The 15,870-nt window shown below is 44.0% G+C and overlaps 6 protein-coding genes across 6 annotated transcripts; 2 read left to right on the top strand and 4 right to left on the bottom strand.

Moving 5' to 3' along the window:
- The first annotated feature begins 289 nt into the window (after positions 1 to 289).
- BCIN_14g04320 (hypothetical protein) lies at positions 290 to 2,276 on the top strand. The gene is made up of 2 exons (XM_001546483.2): positions 290 to 791; positions 866 to 2,276. The coding sequence occupies exons 1-2, from the start codon at positions 501 to 503 to the stop codon at positions 2,054 to 2,056; spliced, it is 1,482 nt and encodes a 493-aa protein (XP_001546533.2). The 5' UTR covers positions 290 to 500; the 3' UTR covers positions 2,057 to 2,276.
- A 437-nt stretch (positions 2,277 to 2,713) lies between these two features.
- On the bottom strand, positions 2,714 to 4,694 carry BCIN_14g04310 (hypothetical protein). Its single transcript, XM_024697235.1, has 2 exons — positions 4,505 to 4,694; positions 2,714 to 4,443 (listed from the first exon to the last, which is right to left on the bottom strand). The coding sequence occupies exons 1-2, from the start codon at positions 4,543 to 4,545 to the stop codon at positions 3,066 to 3,068; spliced, it is 1,419 nt and encodes a 472-aa protein (XP_024553050.1). The 5' UTR covers positions 4,546 to 4,694; the 3' UTR covers positions 2,714 to 3,065.
- Positions 4,695 to 4,924: 230 nt separating this feature from the next.
- BCIN_14g04300 (hypothetical protein) lies at positions 4,925 to 6,195 on the bottom strand. The gene is made up of 3 exons (XM_024697234.1): positions 5,415 to 6,195; positions 5,269 to 5,352; positions 4,925 to 5,198 (listed from the first exon to the last, which is right to left on the bottom strand). Exons 1-3 carry the CDS (start codon positions 5,885 to 5,887, stop codon positions 5,027 to 5,029), a joined length of 729 nt encoding a protein of 242 aa, XP_024553049.1. The 5' UTR covers positions 5,888 to 6,195; the 3' UTR covers positions 4,925 to 5,026.
- Positions 6,196 to 7,036: 841 nt separating this feature from the next.
- Positions 7,037 to 8,671, top strand: BCIN_14g04290 (hypothetical protein; the record flags this gene model as incomplete). The annotated part of the gene is made up of 2 exons (XM_001547850.2): positions 7,037 to 7,864; positions 7,937 to 8,671. Exons 1-2 carry the CDS (start codon positions 7,613 to 7,615, stop codon positions 8,669 to 8,671), a joined length of 987 nt encoding a protein of 328 aa, XP_001547900.2. The 5' UTR covers positions 7,037 to 7,612.
- Positions 8,672 to 9,195: 524 nt separating this feature from the next.
- BCIN_14g04280 (hypothetical protein) lies at positions 9,196 to 12,716 on the bottom strand. Its single transcript, XM_024697233.1, has 3 exons — positions 12,387 to 12,716; positions 11,362 to 12,293; positions 9,196 to 11,277 (listed from the first exon to the last, which is right to left on the bottom strand). Exons 1-3 carry the CDS (start codon positions 12,557 to 12,559, stop codon positions 9,491 to 9,493), a joined length of 2,892 nt encoding a protein of 963 aa, XP_024553048.1. The 5' UTR covers positions 12,560 to 12,716; the 3' UTR covers positions 9,196 to 9,490.
- Positions 12,717 to 12,866: 150 nt separating this feature from the next.
- On the bottom strand, positions 12,867 to 14,900 carry Bcste2. The gene is made up of 2 exons (XM_001547848.2): positions 13,587 to 14,900; positions 12,867 to 13,535 (listed from the first exon to the last, which is right to left on the bottom strand). Exons 1-2 carry the CDS (start codon positions 14,344 to 14,346, stop codon positions 13,099 to 13,101), a joined length of 1,197 nt encoding a protein of 398 aa, XP_001547898.2. The 5' UTR covers positions 14,347 to 14,900; the 3' UTR covers positions 12,867 to 13,098.
- Positions 14,901 to 15,870: the final 970 nt, after the last annotated feature.

Genomic DNA, 15,870 nt, shown 5'->3' with positions numbered 1-15,870 from the left:
ATCCAATGTCCAATGTCCAATGTCCAATGTCTGATCGGACGACGCCGCGACAGTCAAGCAAAGAAACCTCTTTGACATATCATATCATATCATAGCATGACCGTGGCCATGACAAACAATCTTCTGGCAAAGGAAAATGATGACTCTTTATGGGCCGATACCGCGCACTTCCGAGCAGAGCTTGCTTTCTAAGCGGAAAGGTGCTGGTTAATGCTAATTTTTCTCCCATTCCTTTATTAGTCTCTTTCCTATATAGGAGGGGCAATGGTCCCCTCCAACCAAAAAAAAAGGATTTCCCGTCAAAGTTTCCAAAACATTTTATCCTTCATCTTCATTCCACTACCTTTGGGGCCCACGAAACATATTCGCATTGCAGTTCATATGCAAAGCAACGTCAAAGATTATCGAAAAGGCTGAGGAGTATTGGGCAAAAGATCCTATACTCCTTGCGTCAGGACAGATACTAAACCTATCTATCTTTCTCTCTCCCAAATCAGACGATGCTTCCTCCACTTCCCAAACTCAGCCAATACGGAATATCTCCAGAATATGGATTTCTTCCGGCTGATCTGCCTCTCGAACGACTTCCCGATCCATACTACAACAAATGGGAGGCGATCAATGCAAACCTTCAAGGTTTGATTTTGAGTAAACGCCTGCGCGGTGTTATTGATCGTCTGCCAGTTCTTTCGACTGCCGGTCTGGAACATGATTCGGAATGGCGAAGAGCATATTCGTTGTTATGTTTCATGGCGCATAGCTACATTTGGGGTGGTGATAGCCCTGAAGAGGTTTGTACAATTCTTTCCATCGATCTGAAAGCCTTGTTTGGAAATCTCGTGCTAATTACGTGTGATATTTACAGAACCTGCCGCCATCCATTACAGTCCCCCTTTTACACATTTCCAACTACTTGGAAGTACCACCAGTCGCCACATATGCTGCCGTCTGTCTCTGGAACTTTAAACCATTGTTCGCAGATGAACATGTCGACAACTTGGAGAATCTTGCCACTTTAACCACATTTACTGGCTCTATCGACGAGTCTTGGTTTTATTTGGTTTCAGTGGCAATCGAGGCTCGAGCTGCTCCTGTTCTTCCTCTCATGCTTACAGCAATTGAGGCGGCTCGTAAGAACGATAGCAAAACTGTTACATCTTGTCTTCGAACTTTTGCAGAAAGAATCGATGATCTTGGAACACTTCTTCAACGTATGCATGAAAGCTGCGATCCTCATGTGTTCTATAATCGAATTCGTCCTTTCCTTGCTGGTAGTAAGAATATGGAAGAAGCCGGATTACCAAATGGAGTTTTCTATGATGAGGGTAATGGAGTTGGTCAATATCGCCAACTCTCTGGGGGCAGTAATGCTCAAAGCTCCATTCTTCAATTCTTCGATATTGTTCTAGGAATAGAACATCGACCCACGGGTGAGAAGAAGGATGCCGCATCAGAGAGTGAAGCTGAAGGCGCAGCTCCACGAACCAAGCATAACTTTCTTCTCGAAATGAGAAAATACATGCCAGGAGCTCATCGACGATTCCTAGAAGATATGACCGTCGTGGCCAACATTCGCGGTTACGTCGAAGCGCATACCGATAACCATGAACTATGTCTCGCCTACGATGCTTGTCTCGCCATGTTGCGCACATTCCGCGACAAACACATCGCTATTGTCACACGTTACATCGTTATCAAATCCCGTGAATCTCACACTCATTCCCGTTCCATGAGTCCCGAAGCAACTCGTAGCCGAAAGGTAGATATTGCAACTGCATCTCGTGGAAAAGGTGATGACGAAGAGAAGAAGAGGAAATTGAAGGGGACGGGCGGTACGGCGCTTATCCCCTTTTTAAAACAAGCGAGGGATGAAACTGGAGAGCCAACAATTGATTCTTGGGCGAGAAGAGTCATGAATAGAGATTTGAATACGATGGGTAAAGGGGATTTCTTCGTGGGAAAACTGGATGAACAACCTGATGGGGAATTGGAATTAGGTGGATTGGCTGGAACATGGACTTTGGATGATGAGGTCGGTGGATTGTGTAGTTATTAAGCGGATGTATGTGCTACTTATCACATTGTGGCTTCTTACTTGAAAATACATGGTTAGTCTTTTATTCTTGATGGAGATACCTGCTCATAGAGGTGTCTGTTATGGGCAGCAACTGTTTGGTAAAGTTTTGATAAGCTGGTTAGTTAGTGAAATTTGATGAATTTGATGACTCGTCCGATGTTGAGTTTTGACAACACAAGAATTATTTGATGCATACCTATGTATGTGTATATAAGTGAATGAATGAAAGTTGATATCATCTAATACTAACCAAAATGTATAGAGCTGCATTGTATGTAATATATGGTATACTATTGGCTGGAATGGGATGGAGCGGGATGGAATGAGAAATTGTTGACCTGGCTGAGATGAGAAATATATCATATATCGTTCTGGGGAAAGGGGGGGTATGAAAGATTCGATTTATTGGATTTGGATATGGATTTGGATATGGATTTGGATATGGATTTGGATATGGATATTAATCTCATAAGTGTTTTGTCAGAGAGAGGGGGGGGGGGGGGGGTGGGGGGTTATATCGATACATCGATACATCGATTATCGATAGGGCTTTCGCATAATTTGAGATGAATAGGTGGGATGATGGGAGGAGGGGATGGATAAATAAGCGTTCACAAAGACTGACCTGACGATGATTGATATTGATATTGATATTGATATTGATATTGATGTGATATGAATAATAAATACTCAGTAGATATATATACAATAGGTTCAAAATCCCAAATTCCAATTCCAATCCTAATTCCTAATTCCCAAATCCCAAAGTTCCAACCAAATAATTCATCCATCCATCCATTCATACATACATACCGAGGGGGAAAAAAAAACGCCGGATTATATTCATTGATCATAACGCCGATGAATGTGTATATATAGTAGTAACAGAATCCTCCACATAAACAACCTTCTCTTTCTCCCTTCCTCCATTTGCGCAATCCCCTGACCCCCTCCCCCTCCCCCTCCCCTCTAACCAACCACTCGCTCCTCACTCCTCACACTCCGGAATCCTCCCCAACGAAACCATCGATCCCCTCCTCGAACTCGGCGGGCAAACCCCCATTTTCCTCTTCGTCATTTTCCCATACCGATTTTGTTTTCCGTGCTGTGTGCTTGGTCTTTTCGCGTGGGAATTTGTATGTGCATACGGCGGAAAAGAAAATGCAGCGTTGTGATGCATATTCATCATGTTGTGGTGGTGGTGATTACTATTATTGTTTGGGGTGGTGGTAGGCCAGTTTCGAGCGCGTGATGAGGGGTTTTGCCAGATTCGCGGGTTGGTGGTGAGGGGTTTGGGGGGTGGGTTTATGTTTTTGATGGTGGTGATTGTGGTGTGATTTTTGTTGTTATTGTTATTGTTGGGTTTGGAAATGGAGTTGGGGTAGGAGTGTCGTTTCGTGGGAATTGGGTTGTTGGGATGATGATGTTCGGAAGAGATATCTTTTCGACCACGCTTGCCTCGAGAATAGAATGAAATTCTTGGACTTCCTGATTTATCGACAGTGTTAATTTCCTCCTTTTTCTTTTCTTTCTCTGGCTCTTGTTTCTCCCCCTCAATATTCCCTTTATCTTCATTCTTATTCTTATTCATATCCTCAACATCAACATCAACACTCAATACCACTCCCTCATCTACAACCCCTTGCTGAAGCTTTCCCCACATTGTCGGATCCAACTCTTCCTTTTTAATCCCATAAATTTCCATCATGCGAAAAACGAGTTTGCGGGGGAGCGTATCAGCTTTTCGATTCATACAAACGATGAGCCATTTTTTCACCTCGGGCGCTTCGTTGGATTTGGGGATGTCGTATTTCAGAGGAGTTGGTGGGAAGGGGGGCATGAGAAGGGAAGGATCGAAGCTGGAGGTAGATTTTAAGGAGGGGGATGAGGAATGTGATGATGTACTAGATATTGAGCAAGAGTCTGGTTGGGTGTTGGTGTCTGAGGTTGGGGATGTGACAATGATTGTGATGGGGTTATTGGAAGTGGTTTTATGGGTGCTGGGTTGAAGTTCTCTTGTTGCGTGTGGAGGGGTTGTTTTTCGGTCTTTCGGGATTTCCGTTTGATTGCAAAGGCTGGTCTGTTCGAAAGTGCTAGGTTTGCAATCTTCCGACTTTCTGCTTGATAGACTATACCAAGATTTCCTTTTGCTTGAGATGCTGGTTTTGCGGGATAGTCCTGTGGGCGTTTTGGTCCCAGATACTCCCATTGCGGATCCATTTGCGATATTCTTTTGGGTATCGACGGTACATTGTGATGATAGTTCCATTGACCGTAGAGTTTCCTTCAAGATCGAACCCTTAAGTTGCCCGAATACGCTGCTGCCATCTTTGAGATCATCAATGCTAACTTTATTATCCTTCACCCTTTTGAATGTTAGTATCAAGGATGAAAGTGATTGGAAAATACCAAGAGTTGATCACATACTTTTCCTTCCTGCCAACCGATAACCACTTTAGGTATTTCATGTGTCCGGATAGGATGAGCAATCGATATCCAAGACTTTACAATACTATTGGCCTTAATACTCGAGGCGTTGATAACACTTATCATAAACTGCCTTCGCATACAGCGACGTTGTTGATGACAATGGCGTACTTCATCATTCAGTACGCCCAGGGGATAGCGAGTATAAATTGAGTCGCATGCAACGTTCGATTTCATGAGCGATTTTCGTTATATCCCAAATCGAATCTATGTTCGGAGCTGAAATTTGAGATAAGAAAATCCGAAGACTAATGTACGACGGGAATAGACATGCCCTGCAAGGAGTATGCGTGGCTAGGCGTAAAATAGTCTGTTCGGGGCAATATTCCTGGAAGAGCTGAAGAATTCTTTCTCTTCCGGTGACCAGGTTGCAATTTAGTGTAATGGGTCGGAAGCTTTGACGTGGTACTAGAACGAAGTCTTTTGGAATACAATTTTTGGAATCCAGAATATCTTATACTCTCATACCCTCAATGGAAGTGAAATAAGTGGAGTTGGTTCAGACGTTTTTGATGGCGTGTGGTATTGACTTGGCGTGGCTGATATTTCTGCATGATTATTGATCTTGAGTCGATCAGGAAAGGGAGCAGAAAGTATAGGGGTTGGAGGTGTAGGAGGTAGTTTCATCATGCCACTATTGAATGGATTAGTAGGTATTGATTTTGGGGGTCCAGCATATGATGCCGGACGTTAACAGCACATACTTTGACAAGTCTCCCATATCGGCCAGCATGACATTGCAGGTGGCGTTATGATTGTTTTGATGATAAGATAGCTCATCAATTTTCCTGCATGTATCCTTGAGCTAGTTCCCAACAATAGTCGAGAATGAGCAATTGGTCAAACTCACGCTGATAACATGGCAAGTTGGATTTGAAAGATCCTTATGCTCTCGGTCTTCCTCTCATCGATATCTCTTTGGATACGAGCTCTTGATGCCATCCAAGCAGCCTTTCTCTTCACTCTGGAAATCCTACCATACCCATCACCTTTGGTTACCAATTCGGCACTTGTCCTCAGCTCTCTGTCCATGACTCTCATTCGTTCTAACGATTGGACATAAAGTCCTTGAAAATACTTGAAATCACCAGTACCATATTTTCGATCGGGTTGACGAATGAGCGAAGCCAAATATGCATTATTCAACATATCAGTCTCCGTTTCGAGAAGATATATTTTATCTAATGCACTCGATATTTCGGCTTGCGTATCAACGGCATCACGAAGACCGAGAGCATGTGCATAGAAACCAGCCATAACAGCTGCAACAAAGGTAAGCAATCCCGTGATACTAGCAGCAATCGACAATGGACTATCGGACATGATCTCCAAAGGAAGTGGCCCCAACAAGCGGCCCAGTTTAAACTTTGACCAAGAAAGAAGACGATTGCAACATTCAATTGAAGGTAATGGGATAGGATATCTCTCAGTCTGATATCTGAATCAATATTAGGCAACAAATGCAGAATTCAAGGGTACACAGCTGGAAGCACAGCCACGCATCGGGATATTTTCAATATATGCAGGTACAACCAATTAGGAAGGGAATGGATGGATCTCATCCCCCCATCATGATAAGCTTGGAGGATTAGATGAATGTCAAGAAATCTCCTCCCCTCATCCATCCCCTCATCCATCCCCTCATCTTGGTTTGTTCAACAACGTTGTGAAACTTTTCAGACGTTACGATTCATGGGTATCGAGAGTGACACGACATTTGATTTGTAAGTTTCCCTGGTTGCGAACTCCAATTCCTCATCTTGCAACCGAGCATTGTACATGTACCTAGTGAGGCCGCGAAAGAGCTCACCGGTCGGATCATTTCCTTGCATGCCCATTCGTCTACTCGCCGGAGATAGATCGACTGTACTGTGTAGCACAAAAGGCAACTCGAAAATCTTTCTTATTCTTAGATAAGATGTGTAACAGTAATGCTTTACGGGAGTTGTGCCTTCGTCCCCTGATCTCTTTGCTTTTTCCCCTTTCGTTTTTACTTATTGCTCGTAGATTCGTAGGCGGAGAACAGATCTTAGATCATCCGTCTTCTTTGCCCATATCTGTTGGGCAAAGTAAATGGAGATTTTTATAGACAAAGTAATAAGTGTGTGATGATAAAACTTCACGAAGCGCTATGGTTTTTCTTCTTTGTTTCTCTGCTTCACCCTATTCGTAGATTGGAAGGTCCATGTCAGCCGTGCATAATGTATCTATCGTATTGATCTGCCCATATAGATACTAAGAAAAAGAATTGCAGCTACAAAATATAGCAGATATTGCAGATATTGCAGATATTCCTCCAGCTTTTGCACTTCCATCCCTCAAACCTTCACTCAGCCCAGCTAGATAAGCCCATGAATGATAGATACCACATTTGTCACCATCCGAGGTCTACCCACCCAGTGGCACCAGTGACCCCCCGGTGAACCCTACAATGTCCAGATCAAAACATAACACCGAGGAGCACGTCCAACAGATCCAGTATATCAATCTCGATTTCTTGCTAAGAGAAGTCCCAATATTCAAGTTTTTCACTAAATATGATGGTCTGATTTGTTAACGCCCAGGCGAATCATCCACAATTACGTCGTCTGCTCCAATCAAACTGGATGAGGATGAAGCTCAACGAGGGAATGGAAGGAAGCTATCCACGGCTGGCTGCCCTTGAAACCAGTCTGAGACCTGACACAGATATTCTGATACTCTGACACGTAGGAGGGTTGAACGGACTAATAGCAAATAATATATGACAGTATACAGATTCCCCCAAAAGCGTTTATGTATACGAACATACGAGTCCCACGACAAGTATATTATTCACTTTACTCATCATAAATCCAATCCGAGCCAGCCCAAAGGTCTAAGCCTCGATCAAATTAAACGATCGTGAATCAGTGACGAGGACAAATCCGAAGAACCGGCGCAAACGGATCGAATGAAATTATGGTCACCTTGTCTAATTCTCCCACTGCGAATCGAATTCCCATTAATTCCACCACAGAGAGAGACTTGAATGAAAAGACATTCGAAGATTCGGCTCACGCAATAATCATGGATCCTCCCAATGCTACACCTCCAAAGACCTCAATAGATACCTCATTCGATGGCGTCGATCCTTCCATGGACTTTGTTGGGGACGTCAACACCAATAATGATATACCCTCCCAAGAGGTGCTGAAGAAGGTTGAAAGTATGATCGTCTTAGATAGGGATGGCAAAACCAGACCTTTCAAAAGTTTATACTCAGGCCCGAATGTAGCAAGAAGGGTCTTGGTTATATTCATCCGCCATTTCTTTTGCGGGGTAAGCTGTCTCCCTACTACCCTAGCTGCGTAGTTCACCTCAGTCAGAACTAACATGTACGCTTTCTGCTAGAACTGCCAAGAATACCTTCGAACCCTCGCAACATCCATCACCGAAGACTCCCTCCTCCAACTCCATACTCCCACCTTCATCGCCGTCGTTGGTTGCGGCAGCCCATCTCTAATCCCCATGTACCAAGAAGCCACAAATTGTCCATTTCCAATATATGCGGATCCGACAAAGAAGCTATACGACGAGCTGGGAATGATGCGCACATTGAATCTCGGCGCCAGACCAGAATATCAGCGCAGAGGTACTCTTATGGGGATCGGACAGAGCGTACTCCAGAGTCTCAAACAAATCAAAGGCGGCAAATTGTTCCAAGGAGGCGACTACCAACAAGTCGGCGGAGAATTCCTCTTTGAGCCAGTGCGAATGTCCACTCCGATCACTTCACCCGCGGATGGGCCCGTCGGCATGCACGCGAGCGGTGGAATTTTGGGAAACGGTGATAAGATAGGAGAAAGCGAGGGCTATGAAGAGAAGAGAATCACCTGGTGCCACAGGATGAAAAACACCAGAGATCATGCCGAAATTCCAGAGATCAGAGAAGTCCTCGGATTCGACGAAATGGTCGAGGGGGGAAAGAACCAAAAGAGGTGGTCCAAAGCATTGAGCGAGAGAAAAGGGACTGGGATAAGCAGCGGGGCCAGGAGTAGTAGAGCAACGAGTCTGAAGCTAGAAGGAATGAGTGAGGATGGCGGTAGCGTGCGGAGCAAGGAAGCAATCAGTGAAAAGCCGTCCTAGGTGACAGATGGTGTCAATTAATATCGAGAGTGACTGGCATGCATGGGTCAAGTGAGAGGCCATGGAGTTTGGTCGGCATATTCTTGGGGGATCATCTTAGCGGAGCGATTGATTCATGGGGGAGTTCTTTTGCAATCTTTGCTGCATGAAAGCTTGCCGTTACTGTTTCTATACCCAATTTCGAAATGTTTCCTTGGAATACTGGTTCTTCCACAATTTTACTATGAAATTTCCATGATATTGCAGTCCACTCTGCTTCTATTGGGCAAATTGTGCACCTCAAAAGTTTTGTTGCATATCTAATTCCAATCTCTTGTTGCCTTTCTGTTCAAAAGGCAGTAAGCAAAAGGACCCGGCGGTATTTTGTACTTAGGTTTCCAGTCCTTCATACCAACACCAGCACAATTAACCATCATCCAACATTCGGTTTCCATTCACCCCATATATCATCTAGCAATGCCAGATTGGGATGATCTATGTGAATACAACTACACTCTATACTCATCATAAGCTTTTCCGAGTAGTAAGCCTGGTTTCTATTTCTTATAATTCTAATTCCTATGGATCTTAACTGATCATCATCATCATCATCATCTATACTCTCCTTCTATCTCTATTTTCATTTCCTACTTAACCAGTACAGAGGAAGAATATCCTACCCAACTTCTGCCCCTTCACACCCGCACTCACACTCATAATCCATTCAACTAGCCATTCCCACTGAACTAAAATGCCTCAAAGCACTTGTGCCTTTTTTCCCCTTTCTCCGTCCATTCGCAAACACCTAATAGCATTCTTTCAATCTGTTCCCCTTCTCCCTCACTTTCTCCTCTCCATCTTCCTCCCTCTACTCCTCTCCCTCTCTCCAACTCTCTCCCTGTCCCTACATATTTCCACCATCCTCTTCATTTCCACCGCCCTCAACGGTTTCGGTTCCGATAATCCACATTCCGCTTCTTTAACCACCATTATACCCCTGCTCTCACTCTGATCTCTTCCATCCTCTCTTCTTCCAACCTTCCCACCAGATTCCTTCCCCCTCACCTTAATACTAACACTAATCCCCTTTCCTCCTCTCAACCCCTCAATGTTTTTTTCCATCTCCCCCCATCCCACCAACCCAAGATCCTCTTCTCTCCACCCTCCCTTCTCCCCAAGCTCCCGCTCCACCTCATCCCAATCAATACTATGACTCCCGTCTCTACCCATATGCATTCTCGCATCTCTCAGCCCTCTTTTAAGAGGCAAATGCGCTAATGCATCTCCATCCATATCCTCATCACCCGGCGGGAGAAAATCATTCCATTGGCCGACCACACGGCCTCTACTTCCTACTCTTGGCCCTCTACTCCTTGGTCTCTCTCTTGATTTTGTTGCCGGAGATGGTGAAGATAATTCAACAGTTTTGATACCAGCATTCTCATGTTTATCTTTTATTGGCCCCTCTTTTTCTTTTCCCTTGTCCTTTCCCTTCCCCTTCCATTCATCATTCGCCACAATAGCCATTGGGAAAACCGGATTAATTCTTCCCTTCCTTGCTTCTCCATCTTTATCCCCATCTCTCCGTGGACTAATCTCGAATTTTTCTATCCTCCCCTCGATCAACGCTTTCGTTGTCATTCTCGTTCTACCACCACCATTACCAATCACAGGTCTCCCTTGTCCACTTTCCCCATCCTGTTTTTCCTTCCCAGGAATAATACTCTCATCATTCTTCTCTTTCCTCGAGATATCCTCAAACAACCTCATTTTCTCCGCTATCAACCCATTTCTTACTTGTTTCGGCCTTCTAACCCCCGAGCGCGGCCAAGTCTGAAGTGCACTCTTCTCGGGTCGTGGAGTTACGGGTGAATCATCCAAGGGCGCTGGTGTCTGCTGACGTCTTTGTATTGCTATCTTCTCAGAGGATTCTAAGGGTAAAACAGATACTCTCTGCATAATTGTTTCTGAAAGTGTATTTTTCCTCGGCGAGGAAGAGAATTCAGTTGATTTGGGACTTAGTTGTTTTTGTTTCTGAGTGGGGAGGGAAAGAAGATGTTGAGGAGTATTAGGGCCAGGAATGCTTTTCCTGCGAATGGGTGATGAGAAAATTGGAGGTGGTGGTGCCGGCGGAGGAATAGGGATAATTGAAGAATCCTCTCCTTCTTTGACTGGAGACACGATTCTTGGTCCTGCATCTCTTGTTGCAGAACCAGGTAATGCGGTTCCCGCAAAAGATGCACCACCATCAAACCTCATTCTCATATCAGCGACTTTCGATTTCGATCGAAAAGACGACGTATCCTTTATCCGCTGGGGTTGTCTCACATCATCTTTCTCCTCTTTTTTAGGCATGGGAGACACTGCATAGTTTCCCTGGAGAACAATCTTAGTATCTTGACCTTCGGTTTTCCGGGCTTCGTTTTTGGCTTGATAGATGGCTTCGATTTTCTCACTAATTTGGCTTCGTCGTGTATCAACATCTTTTTGTATGCCTGTTTTGGGATCTTTACGGCCGGGGACCGTTCGTCCTCTTGGGCGGGAGATTCTAGGGAGAGAGGGGCCGCGGGTGGGGGTAGCGTTGGTTTCGTAACGGGCTAGAGAACTTCCACGGGAATTAGTGTCTACTAGTGATAAAAGTTAGTTGGGCTAGGATTACAAGGGCATTGACTGGTTCTCGCCGGGAATCTGTTTGAATGCAATCAACCTACTTTTAGTTTCTGAATCCAGTCTTTTGAATCCATGCGGTCTCGTCGGAGAGGTATGAGGCGAAACCGTATTCGAAGATCTCGTCTTTTCCGAGCTTCCCTGAGAAGCCAAGAAGGGATTCTGAACCGCTTCTCCGAAAACGTTGCGTTGTTTTCTTTGAAGTACTGGTGTATACTGAGCTTTTTGAGTTGAAGAGATCATGGCACTTTTCTCCTTGGCCACTTCAGATGTTCTAGAGAAGTTTGTTGAGCCTCTCATTGCTGATTTAAAGTTTGGTGTTTCAATAGCGGTGGTGTGGGAAGTTGAGGGGGATTCATCATTACGATAGACATGGGGAGCTGGAGCAAATAGAGATGGGATGGTCTTTGGAGGACTTGATTTTGCGGGGCTCGAGGGAAGTTTCTCGTCTGGACTTCCGTCGAAGAAGCGTATTCGGTCTTTAATCATGTTGCCGATTTTCTTATTTGGAGATTTTTTCGGGAGTGTATAGGCTGGAGTTTCGACTTTTTTACCACTCATATTCTTCGAATTAGATCTCGAGGAAACCTTCCGATTTTCGCTTTTCGATGGCGTCTTTATAAATTTTGCCGGCTGCTGTGGAGTTCTCAATCGTCTCAATTGGAATTGTCTCTTCTGAGATCGGAGGAGTGTTGATTTCGTACTGCTAGGCGTGTCTCCCCATGTATTATTTCTCATGTATTCCTCGATAAAAACATCATCATCTCTGGATAAATTCTTACTCGTCGGGCTTAAGATGGTGGATAATCTTTTCTGGGAAGAATCTCTTGTTCTGCTTCTTTTTCGGGGAGAGTTTCGCGCCGAGTGTAGTAGTGCGGGCTGGAGTGTGAAGTCTTGAATAGGAAGACTTAAAGCGTCCATGGCTTCGAATTTGCCAACTAGACATCGAAGAGATGATGTTACGACTGGTTTTGAACTGACAAAGTTATGTCGTTAGTAATGTTTGAAGCAGTATTAGAGACACTATGCCCTTTGACTTATACAAATCAATCTGTCAAAGAAGCCTTACCGATAAAAGGATTTGTTATCCCTACTACTCCGCCCACGATCAGGAGTAGTTGGGTCGCCGAGAGAAGAAGCTTTGGATCTCGATCTCCCAGTGATAGATATCTTAGCATTGGAACGAACATTATTATGGCCATAAATGCTACGACCACGTCCCCATGATCCATGGTAAGCCATATTTGCCACATCCACTGACCGTGTAAATACTTCACGTCGAAATCAAATAGCAAGGAATACCTATGTATGATATGATCACTGGCGTAAGGCAGTGGAATAGTTATGTTGTATGAGAAGGCAGCTGAACGAATGACGATATGAAGTTGTGATGTTATTCGGTGTATCTATTCAAGAGGCAATTCCATGAGGTTATGAGAAATGATCCCTCCATCTATGATGTGAAGTCACCATCGACTGGAAATCGCGGATGGCACTTGCCAAAATTATCAACAATGAAAAGTGCGTCATCTGAAAAGAAACAGTAGCGTGCGATAATGATTCCATTCTCAAGAGACCTATAAATTAACACGATGGATTTCCATGCGTAACTACATTTGAAAAAGAAAGCTTTCAATCCGATTCGCTTCGCACCTGTGCAAATGCTCTCAATTAACGCTCATTACTACCGCATCTTCGGATATCACCTCTATTAAACTGCCCATTCAATTCTCCTCATCAAATCTGGGGTATCTATCATGCGTAACTGTACTTAAATCTACTCATGCCTTCTGAACACCATACGATTTATTAACACGAACACCCATGGCTTCGAGATCCATTTCCGTGCTATCTCTCAGACCACGATTCGCCTGGTTATCCTCAACGACACAGTCAATTGTGGTAACTTGGTCCATGGCATTGCTGCCTTTTCTCATCATGGTGGCATTGCTTCCTTTTCTGGATGAGAAATCGAGGTGGGAGGATTGTGCCGTGATGTCACTGGCATGTGCCTTTCGTGAGAAGTTTCCGCTTTGTGAACCTAGCATCGTGCGTGAACCAGTAAGGTTGGACACGTCGATAGCAGATGTTTCCTCGTCTGTTACCATACCGGCCCAAAGTGAAGAAATGGGGAGTAAAAGTGCGACCGATGTTAGGGCAATACTTCCTGCTTCTGGAAACGAAACAGGTGTCACATATTCGAGGATGGCAAAAATAGCTGTTCAGTATTAGTTTATATTTCAATCGGATCATAGTATCGAATCCTTACAAGGGATAACCATGGTGCAACCACCCATAGCAGCGAGAATTCGCACCGCGCTCCATTGTCTCCATCCGTTTCTTCGGCGATTATAGAGGGTCCATACTAATTTTCCAGTAAATATGAGGGAGAAGAACCATATCGAAATTGTCTCCGTTACAAGGGTTCCTTTGACTAGCCATTGCATTGGCACAGACGAAGCAGATGTTGCTAATATAGCCACGGAATTGACGACCGTTGCGGCGAACCTAAAGCCAATTGCTAGTAGGGCGACAATAGCAGAGAGTGTGGTAAGAATAATTCGTTTTATATCATCCAAGTTCTTACAGACAGTGTAAGCTTGAAGATATAAAGACATGTTGACTGTGATCGTCATACAAAGAGGAATGACACTACCAGCAACACTAGAAGCATATGACGAGCGTGGCACTCTGCTGAAATCGAACGTGAAAGCGGCGTAGAAGTCATTGAAACCTTGAAGAAAGTAGATGGCATAAAGCATGGCGCGAAGGAACCCGAAAATGAGTGAGAGGAAATTGAGCACAAAGAGGAGGGTCTTGCGCTTGACAGCCTTGGTGAGGACGACGACGACGAAGAACATCAACAAGCAAGCTCCAGCTTGAGCACCATAGTTGATACAACAAGCCACATTGTAGTAGTAAAAAAAGTCAATGTCGAGTGGTGTGAAAGACACAGTTGTAATACCATCGGCCATGAGAATGGTAATACTCTGGGTTAGCGGATCGAAGTTCGAACTATTGGAAGCCATCTTTGCTTCCGATATTTCCAGAGCGTGGTAATTTGCCGGTATGATAATGTGTCGAAGTAACAGGTGTGTCGAAGGAGTAATGTATAAGGCAATTTATTTGCCTAGCAAAGATAGCTATGATAGAATAATCCAAGGACTATCACTCTGTTGTGGAACGTTCGAAGACGTTGAAGGCTTGACTAGACACACTGCCTGTAGGAGGGGAGGAAAGTTTATATTCAAAATGCCTCTAGAAATTCTTGAACTACTTAAAAGATCACAAGTCGTGCTCGTGACGACAATGTCTCGAGATAATAGCAAGTGCATTACTTGACCATAGTATTGAGGAAATTGAAAAAATCCGACGAGGATCCGGGTCTCGATAATATCATAGTCAATATCACAGTTAAGGACAATGAAGACTCTCCTTAGTATTGTTCGATTTTACCGAAATAGACCACACTAACACAAGATTTTGAGCACTCAAAAAAAAAATAAGAGAAATTTTAATACAAGATGAATCAAAAATTGAGTCGTTCACAATTGACTTTGACCTAGACTACTTGGTTAAGATCAATTAGGAAACGGAAATATGATTCAAAAGCATTAGAAAACTTCTACGCTATTCAGAAATATGAGTACATGATGTTTGTGGCGGTTGTTCTTAGTATTGTCCGTGATACCTTCGTATTGTTCTTGCAGGCGAGCCACATAGAGCCACATGAAATATTGGGCAAAAAAAGTGACTTTTCAGGGTACGAAATAAAAGGGGAAGTGGAACGGACCATCGCTAGGCAAATAGCAGGACAACATCATTTCAAACATCGTGTCACAAATGAATCAAGATGATAGTGATGCTGTGCTTGACATAACATCTAATCGGAGGTAGAATCATTGCAATTGACTACCAAGCAAATCGCAAAGTTGCGAGACAAAAATATGCCAAGATTCTAAATTTGGCGCGAGGTTCACGTGGTCGAAGAGTTGTGTCAACGTTCTTTTGCGGGCCGTTTCAATGCATCGAAGCCTCACAGCTTAATCTGATGTTTTGTATCAATCAATTCATATGTATAGATAAAACTTCTGCATCTTACCGTTATTGACATGCCACAACTTCTCAAAAAGTCAATCCAATATGTCGAGCTCAAGCTGTCCATAATCTAAATCGGAATACTGCCGAAGAATCCATATGTAAGATATCGGTAACTTGCAGAGCCGGTAGGACGAGTATATCAACGGTACGCATCGGATTCGGAACACTTTCCTCTCTCTACCTTGACTTGGAAAAAAAGAGGCAACCCTGACCTGGATGAGACCCGAGTTTCCCATTTTGTCTTCGTAAAGTGTGGATTCATACCTCGTGAAAATAAATTTTACGTTAACCGGCGTGCGTCGGCTCCAAAAAATGCACGCTGTAATACTGCAAGTTCCCCTATGATGACTTCTTTCCAAAACTTTGCCCAATGACCGGAGCTAAATGTACCTACCCACTTAAGTATCCATAACTAGGCATCGCACTTTTTTCTTCTTCGCCCATCATATATT

The sequence above is a fragment of the Botrytis cinerea genome, chromosome 14, assembly GCF_000143535.2.
Source record: "Botrytis cinerea B05.10 chromosome 14, complete sequence".
In the NCBI taxonomy this organism is placed as follows: domain Eukaryota; kingdom Fungi; phylum Ascomycota; class Leotiomycetes; order Helotiales; family Sclerotiniaceae; genus Botrytis; species Botrytis cinerea.
Note: the sequence above shows the minus strand (reverse complement) of the source record. Positions and strands in the feature narration are given on the sequence as shown.

What these genes read in the sequence shown, in the direction of transcription:
- BCIN_14g04320 (XM_001546483.2), top strand. Translation starts at nt 501, where the DNA reads ATGCTTCCTCCACTTCCCAAACTCAGCCAATACGGAATATCTCCAGAA. An exon ending in GTGGTGATAGCCCTGAAGAG is followed by an intron (nt 792 to 865) that starts GTTTGTACAATT and finishes TGATATTTACAG; the next exon opens with AACCTGCCGCCATCCATTAC.
- BCIN_14g04310 (XM_024697235.1), bottom strand. Translation starts at nt 4,545, where the DNA reads ATGAAATACCTAAAGTGGTTATCGGTTGGCAGGAAGGAAAA. An exon ending in TCGGTTGGCAGGAAGGAAAA is followed by an intron (nt 4,444 to 4,504) that starts GTATGTGATCAA and finishes AACATTCAAAAG; the next exon opens with GGTGAAGGATAATAAAGTTA.
- BCIN_14g04300 (XM_024697234.1), bottom strand. Translation starts at nt 5,887, where the DNA reads ATGTCCGATAGTCCATTGTCGATTGCTGCTAGTATCACGGGATTGCTT. An exon ending in CAACTTGCCATGTTATCAGC is followed by an intron (nt 5,353 to 5,414) that starts GTGAGTTTGACC and finishes GGATACATGCAG; the next exon opens with GAAAATTGATGAGCTATCTT. An exon ending in GATATGGGAGACTTGTCAAA is followed by an intron (nt 5,199 to 5,268) that starts GTATGTGCTGTT and finishes TCCATTCAATAG; the next exon opens with TGGCATGATGAAACTACCTC.
- BCIN_14g04280 (XM_024697233.1), bottom strand. Translation starts at nt 12,559, where the DNA reads ATGGCTTACCATGGATCATGGGGACGTGGTCGTAGCATTTATGGCCAT. An exon ending in GATAACAAATCCTTTTATCG is followed by an intron (nt 12,294 to 12,386) that starts GTAAGGCTTCTT and finishes TAACTTTGTCAG; the next exon opens with TTCAAAACCAGTCGTAACAT. An exon ending in ACTGGATTCAGAAACTAAAA is followed by an intron (nt 11,278 to 11,361) that starts GTAGGTTGATTG and finishes TTTTATCACTAG; the next exon opens with TAGACACTAATTCCCGTGGA.
- Bcste2 (XM_001547848.2), bottom strand. Translation starts at nt 14,346, where the DNA reads ATGGCTTCCAATAGTTCGAACTTCGATCCGCTAACCCAGAGTATTACC. An exon ending in TTGCACCATGGTTATCCCTT is followed by an intron (nt 13,536 to 13,586) that starts GTAAGGATTCGA and finishes AATACTGAACAG; the next exon opens with CTATTTTTGCCATCCTCGAA.